The sequence below is a fragment of the Typha angustifolia genome, chromosome 13 (genome assembly GCF_048772165.1).
Source record: "Typha angustifolia cultivar Huaian chromosome 13, ASM4877216v1, whole genome shotgun sequence".
Taxonomy (NCBI): Eukaryota; Viridiplantae; Streptophyta; class Magnoliopsida; order Poales; family Typhaceae; genus Typha; species Typha angustifolia.
In genome coordinates, this window is record NC_133251.1 from 7,145,424 (window position 1) to 7,157,599 (window position 12,176).

The 12,176-nt window shown below is 42.5% G+C and overlaps 1 protein-coding gene across 1 annotated transcript; it reads left to right on the plus strand.

Annotated features, from left to right (window-relative positions):
• The first annotated feature begins 9,241 nt into the window (after positions 1–9,241).
• LOC140774267 (L-type lectin-domain containing receptor kinase S.7-like) lies at positions 9,242–11,823 on the plus strand. Its single transcript, XM_073117190.1, has one exon. It carries the CDS (start codon positions 9,491–9,493, stop codon positions 11,579–11,581), a length of 2,091 nt encoding a protein of 696 aa, XP_072973291.1. The 5' UTR covers positions 9,242–9,490; the 3' UTR covers positions 11,582–11,823.
• Positions 11,824–12,176: the final 353 nt, after the last annotated feature.

Below are 12,176 nucleotides of genomic sequence, written 5' to 3' on the forward strand. Positions count from 1 at the left end.
GCTATTTATTTACTAGACTATCCTTCGGCTATAGAAGGAGAAGCTCAAGCTCTACTAGTAGGACTCAAATTGATTCAAGCTCTCGTACCTTTGGAGCAGGTGCTTCTTTTTTCTGGTTGCAAAACAGTAATCGATGCTTTCTCCTCTAATTCACCTAATGATATTCCTTGGGTCATTAGGTCTTGAATTAGAGCGTGCCACAACTTGCATGCTGCTCAATATTTTACTACTATTATGCATACTAGTAGGGTCAATAATTCTTATGCTCATAATCTTGCTTGTTTGGCCTTATCCACCCAAACTTCTTTATCTGAATTGGGTGCATCCTGTAATCCTTCTTAATTGAATGATAGAAGTGAAACACAAAAATCTTAATACAATGGTTCAGTGGGATAAAGTCATATTGGATACCCAACCACAAAGATGTTTAGACTAGTTTTTTTGTTCCTTTGGAGCTTAATTCATGGATTCAAACATTATAGGCTTGTAATAAATATTGATGGTGCACATCTACGTGGTAAATATAAAGGTGTCTCAATTATTGCTACAAGCACTGAGGGAAATGATTAGATATTTTCTCTTGCATTTGCTATTCTAAAGAGTGAGAATGTGTTGAGTTTTAGTTAGTTTCTTGCATGTTTGCATCATCTTATTGTGCATCAAAGATAAGGAATGGTTGGAAGGAGCCAATGGCTGTGAATGACTCCAGCAATGGTTGGAAGGAGCCAATGGCTTATCACCGTATGTGTTTATGCCATAAAGTTACCAATTTTAATAAATATTGTCACAATACTACTTTAATATATTTTGTTTATTAATGGAAAATCAAGTCCAAAAGTTTGACTATTGGATGTTATGAATTGAGCGATTACATTCAGATGCAAAGAAATTGCTTGATAACATCCTAGTTAAAAAGTGGGCTCTAGCTCATGATAATGGACATCGTTATAGACTCATGACTACTAATTTATTTGAAGTGGTTAACCATATATTGCTTAATGCTTGATTCTTTCTAATAACAGTTTTGGTGAAATTAATATTTTACCGCTCAGTCTACTACTTCTATAAGAGGCACAAATAAGGAGATGATTATTTAAGAACTAACCAATAGTTCATGCCTAACATCACTACTACTATGAGTGCAAATCTTAAGATAATAAATTTACACATTGTGTGTGGGTTTCATCACTATTGAGGTATTTTTGGTGTTACAATTGCATGTTCTTTACGAATTACAGAAAGAGGCTAACAGGACCAAACAGTTAATCTAAGAAACAACACTTACACTTGTCAAAAATGACAATAACATCGATATCCTGGTATGCACGCACTTGCTGCTTGTTGATAAGTCAATTTAACTTGACTGGATGCAATTTGTTGATAAGATATATATAATTGAAAGGATATATAAACACATGAGGACCTGAGCTTACACCATTTAGCAATCAAGGTTATTGGACAGAGTACGATGGTCCAACCTTGTTACCCGATCCATTAATGAAACGAATAAGTAAAGGGCAGCCAAAATCGATAATGATTCATAATGAGATGGATGAAAGGGAAGGGCGTCAAGCAACCACATGTGAGCGTTACAAATAACAAAGCCATAATCGACAAACTTGTCATGTTATAAATGAAGAGTTAAACACAAACATTGATTTAAATGTAATCGTAAATATTTAGCATGTTTACCATTTTATGTGTCATGTTACTTTTTTTATGTCATGATCTTAAGCATACTTATGAATATAATTTCATACAATTGTGAGCACATGTTGTGGATCTAGGCCCTATATATAGATCTATTTTGAGGTTGCAAAAACAATATAGATTTAAGGCTATTTGGAGAGGCGAGGTAAGAGTTATCTTTACTTACCATCTTTCTTGTTCTCTTAAAACTTAATAAAGGTGGAACAAAAAGAGTTTATTATTAGTTATAGGATTTTTTATTGGTTAAAAACCTTGTTATGGATGATTTATATGACACGCTCTAAGTGGTTTATATGACTTATTTTTGTTTTTACCAATTGTAGGATATGAGTAGCCTAACTTGTCGATATCATTTTACATGAAATTTGAGACGGTGGGTGACCCATTCACAAATTCTTTATCTTCTTGTCTAGAGCAAATTCTACTTTGCCTACAGAGAAGAAGAGATTATTTTTGACCAGGCACTAATAACAACTCTAATTGAGCGTTGGCGGTGAGAAACACACGTTTCGTCTTGCAATCGGGGAGGCCACCATGACTTTGCAAGATATGGGGATATGATAGGCTCTGATACCATTTGATAGGCTCTGATACCAAATTGATGAGCTTTGATACCAAATTGATGAGTTCTTGTATCAAAAAATCGGCTACAGAACAATTCTTTAAGATTTGAATTTATTACAGGAAGCAGTTCGCGCAACCGTATGAAATTTTTATCAGATATTCTCCTGTAGTCAGAAAATTACAAAACTAATTGGGTTAGGTCCGTAACTTCCTTATCTACAACTTTTGTATTTATGCCTTTCACAGATTCGAACTATAGCAATGACGAAAATAGGGAATAACGTGGGTGATGGTGGTGGTGACGGGTGGAGTGGATGTTAGGGTTATGAATGGATATGGAGATGAGGGTGAATTGTGGAAGTGATTAAGAGAAGTAGATGAAGGGAACGAAGTGGTCGAGATCCCAAAGAAGAGAGGTGGCTTGATAGTCGAGGGAGATTAGAAACGAGGAGAAACCTTGCCAATGGTAGAGATGGAAGTATGGTGAAGAGGGAGGAGGGAGGAGTCTATAGAAAAGATAGGAGGTAAGAAATTAAGAATTCAATAGCATAATGAAGTTGGTTGCCATCCATATATTTATAGAGGCTAGCCAACAAGTCCTAAAATAATAAGAAATCCTAATTCTAGAGGATTCCCGTCGATCGCGTTCGAACGCGCCCGGTCGCGTTTGAACGCACTCAAAAAGCCGCTTCTCTGGATTTGCGAACGCAACACAAGCGTTCATAAGGGATTTTATTTTAATTAAAATAAACACCTAATGTAATAAGAAAAGATCCTAACTAAGTGTATCAGCCCACCACGCTTCCTCTACCATGCCCTCAAGGTGAAAAGTCAGGGAAACGCTTCTCAATGTGGCGTTGCTTCATGCGGTTTTGAGCAAGTTTAAGATGAGCACACAACCTTCTCAATGTGGCGTTTCTATCCATCAATGCTAAGTCCACCTCTGTCTTATCTGCTGATGCCATTGGATCATAAGCGCGTAACATCGGAGCCGTGCGTCCATACACTACCTCAAATGGAGTCATGCAAATACTGCTATGATAGGCGGTGTTATAAGACCCCTTCGCCCACGGTAAGAACTCCAACCATCATGTCGGCATCTCTCCCATAAAGCACCTCAAATACTGTTCAATGCCTCGATTGACCACCTCGGTTTGGCCATCCGTTTGTGGATGGTAGGCCGAACTGAAGTTCAATCCAGTCCCCTACAATCTGAAAAACTCAAACCAAAAGTCACTCATAAATACACGATCACGATCTGAGACAATCATGCGTGGCATGCCATGTAATCGAGCAATATCTCTAACAAAAATTTCAGCCACCGTCTTGGCGGAAAATAGATGTGGCAATGCCGAAAAGTGAGCATACTTTATAGGTAAAGGTTGAAGACCCTCTATGAAGTCCATAGAAATGTCCTCCCAAACACGGTCTGGTATAGGTAAAGGTTGTAGTAATCCAGCCGGTTTCAAAGTGGTTACTTTAGCCATTTGATAGACTTCGTAAGCACGGACAAAACTGCTCACATCTCGTCTCAATCCTAGCCACGTGCAACTCTGAGATATCCTCCTATAAGTCCTCAAGACACCTTCATGACAAGCCTCTGGAGTTTGGTGAAAGTGTTCCAACAATTTCTGTTGCAATCCGTCATTTACGGGCACTCGAATGCATTCGCAGTCCAGCAGCAAATTGGCTCAATTCTTCAACTCGAGATGGCGCTTCAGATCATCCATCACCTCCTTTAATAATCTCAAATTATCTGGGTCAGATGTACATGCATACCTCAGCTCATCAAAGAAGGGAAAGGTAGGAGATAAATAGGCTGCAAGCTCGACGGTATCGAGTTGGCGCGATAGTGCATCCGCCACTCTATTTTTCAGTCCCTTCTTATATTGAATTTCATAAGCATACCCGAGCAATTTTGTGACCCATTGCTACTATGTCGGAGTGTGTATGTGTTGTCCCATAAAGTATAGAAGGCTCCTTTAATCGGTTCGGATAATGAATCGTCTACCAATCAAATAAAGCCTCTACTTTGTCACCGCATGTAGAATTGCCAACATCTCTTTCTCATAAGTCGATAATTGCTGAGATTTTTGTGATAAAGCTTTACTAAGATAGGCAATGGGACATCCTTATTGCATTAGTACAGCTCCTATGTCAACACTCGATGCATCACATTCAACAATGAATTCTTTAGTGAAGTTCGATAGCGCTAGAACGGGTGCCGTCGTCATTGCTGTTTTTAGTTTTTCAAAGGCTATAGTGGCTTCACTCATCCATCTAAAAGAGTCATTCTTCAACAAAGAAGTGAGGGTAGCAGCGAATTTGCCATATCCGACGATGAATCGATGATAATAACCAGTCAACCCCAAAAATCCTCTCAATTCGGTAATAGTAGTAGGAATAGGCCAAGCAGTCATACATGCAACCTTTTGAGGATCCGTCGCTACACCATCCGCTGTAATAATGTAACCTAAATACTCCACCTTTGGTACTCCCCATAGACACTTGGACTTCTTGATCTTCAATCGATTTTGCTCCAACAAATTTAGCACATCCTCCAAATGCCACCAATGCTCTAATTCAGTCATGCTATACACCAAAGTATCATTAAAAATTCACAATAGAGGCCGAAATATATCATTCATGAGGCCTTGAAAGATAGCTGGAGCATTAGTGAGACTAGAAGGAATCACTCGAAACTCGTAATGTCCGTCCGGAGTTCAAAATGTAGTTTTGTGCACGTTCACCGGGTGAACTCTTATTTGATGATACCCAACTCTCTAGTCCAGCTTACTAAATATAGTAGCCCCTGCAAGCTCGTCTAGCAATTCCTCGATAACCGAAATAGGATACCGATCCTTGACGATAATAGCATTTAGTGCTCGATAGTCGACACAAAAACGCCATATTCTGTCATTTTTTCGCACCGAAAGCATGGGCGATGAGTATGAGCTATGACTTGGTTGTATGAGGCCTTGCAATAATATCTCGGTTACCATATTTGAGATAACTTATTTTTGCACATGTGGATATCGATATGGCCTCACGCTCGCCGGTGTAGCCCCGGGTACAATCTCTATACAATGATCTGCCGCTCTCCTCGGTGGAACCTCCTACGGCTCCTCAAACAGTCTAGAAAAGTTATCTAATAAATTAGACAATTCAATTGTAGTACCTGAACTCGTTTGAGGCTCATCTCTTACTGGTCCTAACTAAAGAAGATATGCTAAATCATACGCACCAAACAGCTCCACTATAGGCTGCATCGTAGGAATCGAGGAAGTCGGAACACCATCAAATTGCACATCTTTGTTTCCATATTTATATTTCATCCACATGCTTCGAAAATCAAATGTAATAGGTCCCAAACTCTATAACCACTGAGCATCAAGGACAATGTCTGCTCCTCGTAGCGCCAACAGATACAAGTCTACAATAATGTCGTGTCCTTGCACTCGTATACCGACTCAGCGACACAAATTCTCTGCCCTAAGCTTTGTGCCGTCTCCAATAGCAACGTCAAACCCCGTAGTTAGTTCGACATCCAAACCCAATCTCCTCACTAGCCTCTCGTCTAGAAAGTTATGTATACTCCCCAAATCGACGAGGATGTGCACACAATACTTTCTAATGAGTCCGTCTATCCGTAACGTTCTGGACGTGGAAGCATCCGAATATGCATGCATCGATATTTCAACTTGGATATCTTTCTCAATGCCCTCCACAACGGCTTCTTTATGGACCTCCTCTAGACAATCTCCATCATTAACAATCTCATAATCCTCCTCAAGACCATCGATAAGCATCACACTCCCTATCGATTTAGAACACCGATGATCGGGGGTGAAACGCTCATCACATCGAAAGCAAAGGCCCTTCACTCTTTGGTCCTCCACTTGGGTAGGTGTGAGAGTTCGAATGGGGGGTCTTGTGCCTCCTCTAATATCGGAAGAAGATCTCAAAGGTAGTTGTGATCTAGTACTCGCAGTCGCTGTTTCTAAAACCATAGAATTTCCAGCCAGTGTTCAAGATCCCAAAGAAGAGGAGTGGCTCGACAGTCAAGGGGAGAAGCGAGGAGAAACCTTGCCAACGTAGAGGTCAAAGGATGGTGAAGAGGGAGGAGGGAGGAGTATAGAGAGAAGATAGAAGGTAAAAAATCAAGAATCCAATAGCATAATAAAGTTAGTTGTCATCCACATATTTATAGAGGCTAGCCAACAAGTCCTAAAATAATATGAAATCTTAATTCTAAAGGATTCCCGTCGATCGCGTTCGAATGCGCCCGATCGCGTTCGAACGCACTCAAAAAGCCACTTCTGGATTTATGAACACGACACATGCGTTCGAACACGGGCGTTCACAAGGCATTCATAAGGGCGTTTGAACGTTACTCCATCTGCGTTCGAATGCGACCTATATGAATTTTATTTTAATAAAAATAAACACCTAATGCAATGAGAAAAGATTCTAACTAAGTGTATCAGGATACTTATGGGTTTGCATGTCCATGGTCTAGTTATCAGTAGTAGCACAGATTACAGATGGTTGGAGTTGTGTCAAGAGCTTTTAGGAGTCATGTCACCTTAGACTACTATGCAAGGTTCGTCGATGCCGATGTAGTGGTTGCGTGACATATTTGCGATGCTACTCGTAGATGATAATGATCAAATGTACAGAGATATACTCGGGCCTACATTTTATCACTTTTGAGTGGCTACATTTTGGCTAACAAGTCAGGAGCTGTGGTCTAGTTGATTTATTTACCTCTACTACGTGACTTGCAATATACTAGCACTATTAGCTGGGGCAGTGTAGCACTAGCAGTACTTATCGATAGTTAGGTTGAGCTTCTCGCTTCGGTGCATTAGAGACAGCATGTCCTTTGTCTTATTACAAGTATAATCTACTTCTATTTATTTTGTCTATATATATATATATATATAAATCAGGTTTGGGCATGGGAATGCCTATATGTTGGACGGCCAAAAAGGCTCTCATCTGCTATCGAAGTAGTTGGTGATAATATTCAGCAGCAGGACCAGCCACTCGTAGTACCATCCCCACCTGCAGATCCATTGGTGCAAAATGGCAGTGCCACTTGATTTTTTAGCATAATTTGGCGCCACATGTATTGTAATACTACAAAGATAAATTAGATTAACAAAGAGATGACCAGGTAGTTGATAAATAATAATACAAAGTAAACATCTTTTATTTTTCACTAATTATTTTATTGTAATGCAAATGATATGGGAGCTATATATTGAGGATGTTATGGTTACTTTACCTGCCATATGTACATCAGATAGTCACATATAGAGGACTAGAGCTCCCCTCATTTGCTTTGATGTGATGGAGTGACATTTTCCTAATCATGGTATGCGACAATTTGGTCGCGTACAACAGATCCCAGTAGCATGTAATATAGATGATGCACTTCATGAGGTTGATAAGCGTGGAAAGAGTAGTTAACACTAGTAGACACATCATGCAGCATACATTCGTATGTAGGAGCAGTGGATATATACAATAGTGAATGAGGCCCCATATATTGGACTGATGGGATTTGCTGACCCCTATATGGAGTGGTATAAAATGATTACTCGACGACTTATTTCTTCTTTATGTGATTGACTCCTATGTGATTTTTGCAATCTAGTAGCATCATCGAGACTAAGGTATATATAGTTTTTTATAACTAAATTTATTATTCATAGTATTATGTATATTTGACTTGCGGTTTGCTCATAGGTTCATACTTTGGCGGATATTCATATTAGAGGTATGAATGCAATGTGGAGTAGTGATAGGGGGCTACATCTTACGATGATAGAGATGTGTGAGATGTATGATAGTATTAAATAAGATTAATGGGTCACGACGTCTTACACATCTAGCTAACTAGGATATTGCAACTCTAGCTCATAAGGATTCTGCATGTCCAGCTCATGAGGACGTTGCACCTCCTAAAATTGAGGTCCCCACATCCCAGCTGACACAAGAGTCATCTGCATGAGGGATATGACGTGGCAGACGAGGGAGGGGACAAGGATGTAGAGAAAGAGGATAAGGGGAGTCTTCTAGACCAGCACACAAGGGATTGGGAGGTCCTTTTCGAGATTGAGGTAACCCGAGAGATAGAAGCTCCTGAAATAGAGGTCCCCACATCCCAAATAACGCAAGATCTATCTATACGAGAAGTTATTGTTTACGGGAGAAAGAAATCATCACATCTTTATTTTTATGTACCAAGAGTATAATCGATGATACTTATTTTCATTTTTAATTTTATTATATTATTGTGAATATTTAGGGAGTTATGATGTATTTTGATTTTATTAAACATTTTTTGCAAATTATTATTTTGGTTTTATAGCAAATTTCCTATATTATTAAGTTCCTAATTTTTATTGGTAGGTGTGTTGTTAGTTGACTCAGATTTTTAAGTTGTCAAGTTGACTGATTTTCTTTGAATTTAAATTTTATTTTGTAAGTATCAATTTCTAGCATGACTCAATTTTTAGAACACATTTTGTTTTAGCTGAAAGTTTCAGATTATATTGTAGGTTTTGACACAATTGTGTATCAGAAACGCTTTCTAGAAAAGCGATTATTAAGTCGCCTTTAGAGAACGCGATTATAAGTCACGCTCCCCAAAATCGATTTATGGACCATAGTGTTACGGCATAATAAGTTGATGGAGTAAATCTCCTGAGAATCGTTTTCTCATAGAACGATTTATGAATCGCTTTCCCATAGAGCAATTCATTAATCGTTTTTGCCAATTACTTAAAGATGCAACTTAGATGATTAGAGGAATAAGTTGCTATTGTAGAAAGCGATTTTTTTTAAGTACTTGTTTGACAAATAATTTGAACAGTGATCTTGTTTGGAAAATAAAATTTACTGTAGTAGTATTTTCGTCAAAAACTTTGTGGCGCAGTGGATCACGGAGCTAGGAGGACAATAATAAGGCTCAATTAAACTTGAACCAATAACACCTACACGGCCGCACCACTACATATAACCGAGCCAAATCAAACCCAAGTTAATGCGATTCAGATCCTAACTAAAAAAACAAACCCCGGTAAGCTATCGATACCATCTCCTTCTAATCTCCCTCTTCCAAGTCCCCATTTCTTGGCTTCTTTAGAGAGAGAGAGAGAGAGAGAGAGAGAGAGAGAGAGAGAGAGAGAGAGAGAGAGAGAGGACAATGTCGTCCTCCTCTCTTCTCCATCTACATTGGTTTCTTCTTCTTTTCTTCTTCCCGCTCTTCCTCTACCCTCCTTCCTCCGCGACGCATCTTTCGTCGAGAATCTTGTGGAGCCGCAGCCGCATTTCTTGGGACACCAACATCACCCTCCTCGGCGACGCCTCCCTCAACAACGGCGCCATTTCCCTCACCTCCGAAAACCGCGCTGGATCCGGCGCCGGCGCCGGCCGAGCCCTCCATTCCCACCCCATACGTTTTCTTGACCCAGCCACCCACGTCCCGGCCTCCTTCTCCACCCGCTTCGACTTCTCCATCTCCCCCTCCGCCTCTTCCCACTCCTTCGGCGACGGCCTCGCCTTCCTCATCACCTCCGATCCGACGTTCCTCGGCTCTTCGGGTGGCTTCTTGGGCCTCTTCTCTTCCTCCTCTGCCTTCGGAGCCGGGGACCCCGCCACCGTCGCCGTCGAGTTCGACACCAACTTCGACGCCAACCTCCGCGATGTCGACGACAACCACGTAGCCGTCGACGCCGGCACCATCTTCTCCTCCGCCTTCGCGCGCGCCGCCGACGCCGGTGTCGACCTCAAGGAGGGTATTCCAATGACGGCGTGGGTGGAGTTCCGCAAGAAGACGCTGCGGGTGTGGCTCGGCTACTCGGCGTCGCGCCCCCGGCGTCCGTTGCTCGTCGCCAACGTCGACCTCTCTGGCCTCCTCCGCGAGTTCATGTACGTCGGCTTCTCCGCTTCCAATGGCCGCGGCGCGGCCCTCCACGTCATCCACAAATGGACTTTCCGAACCTTCGGTTTCTCCAACTCATCTTCCTCCTCGTCCTCACCTCAACTAGCTTCCGGTGATGATTTCTCTAATCCCAAGGACGTGGATCATCCTCGAAGACTCGCGGTGATTCTAGTTGTGATGGTGTCAGTGGTCACTATCCTCTTCTTCTTGATTCTGGCGGTCGTAGCTGCTCTCTGCTGGTATTCTCGCAGCAATGGAGGGAATTATTCAGGTGGCGATGAGGAGGAGGAGGAGGAGGAAGAAGAAGAAGACGAGACTCAGAACAGACACAGACCAAGGGAGCAAGAACTGGGGAACAAAATTCCAACGAGATTTTCTTTGGAGGAGATCAAATCGGCGACCAAGGGATTCCACTGCACCAAGATCGTCGGCCACGGCAGCTCCGCCACCGTCTACGAAGGCATGCTCCCGTCCGGCTCCAAGGTCGCCGTGAAACGGTTCGGGAACGTGGAGCAATCCGCCCGCACGTTCGTCGGCGAGCTCGCGGCGGCCATCGGCAGCTGCCGCCATCGCAACCTCGTGCCGCTCGCTGGGTGGTGCTGCGACGAGGACGAGCTCGTCTTAGTCTACGACTACATGCCCAACGGCAGCCTCGACAGAGCCCTCCACACCACCGGCAACTACTCTCCGGTTCTCACATGGGACGTGCGGCGGAAGATTGTCCTCGGCGTCGCCGCCGCCCTCGCATTCCTCCACAACGAGTGCGAGAAGAAGATCATCCACCGGGATGTCAAGGCGTGCAACATCCTGCTTGACGGCGAACTGAACGCCAAGCTGAGCGATTTCGGGTTGGCACAGCTCAACAGCCACAACCGGGCACCACGGGAGTCGCGGCCGGCGGGCACCCTTGGGTACCTGGCGCCGGAGTACGTTCATACCGGCCTCGCCACTGAGAAGTCCGACTTGTACAGCTTCGGGGTGGTGGCGTTGGAAGTAGCGACAGGGCGTAGGCCAGTGGATAAGGGAGTTGTCCTCGTCGACTGGGTCTGGGGTCTGTGGGGCCGGCGGAAGATCGTCGAGGCTGCGGACCCACGGCTGGAGGGAAAATTCATCAGGGAGGAGATGGTGAGAGTGCTGCTGGTCGGACTCTGCTGCGCCCACCCGGACTACAGGAAGAGGCCCAACATGAGGAAGGCTATAAGGATGCTCCACGGGACGGTGCAGCTGCCAGACCTACCGGGTCGAAAGCCGGCAGTTAGGTTAGTATCTCAATTGCCACCAGCTTCTTCCCAGGATACAAACGCAACGACCTCTGGAGATGCTGCTAGCACTGGATACTTCACTTGCCACTGAGAGGACCTGATGTTTACTGAAAGCCATTCTTTTGATTCTTTCAGCAATTTGTACATTATCTCAATCCTTTTGCTCAAAGCAATATTGCTTTAGTATCAGGCCTCTTGTGTTTGAACTTGATTGTGGAAAATGTGTGCTTAAGCAGGAAGCCCAGTAGTAAGCATACTTTATTAAGTTGATCTCTCTTTGTTGTTGAAATGTATAGACTTTCCTTCCTGTAAATGAATTAAGTAGAATGTAATATGCACATACTGTGAAATTTTGTACCTGTTACAACACTAGGAAATTTTTGTCAGTGATGCATGAGCAATATCCCAGCAAAGCTTTTGCTGAATATGAATCCATTTCTAGATATTATTGCAATCTATTATGCAGAGCTGAGTTGTTATAACTGCACGCCATCCTGTTTTCAAACTTGATTCTAGACAACGTGTTGCTATAACAGTAGGTGTGTAATGGTTGATCTCAGTTGTCACAGAAAGAATCTTTAGTGCAAGCTCTATATACTCCTGAATTATCTCTCTTTGTTATTGAAATGTATAAAGTTCTATAAATGAATGTAGTTTTACGGCATCCAAAATATAAGTAGAATTGC

Coding starts and splice junctions, on each gene's coding strand:
- LOC140774267 (XM_073117190.1), top strand. CDS start 9,491: ATGTCGTCCTCCTCTCTTCTCCATCTACATTGGTTTCTTCTTCTTTTC.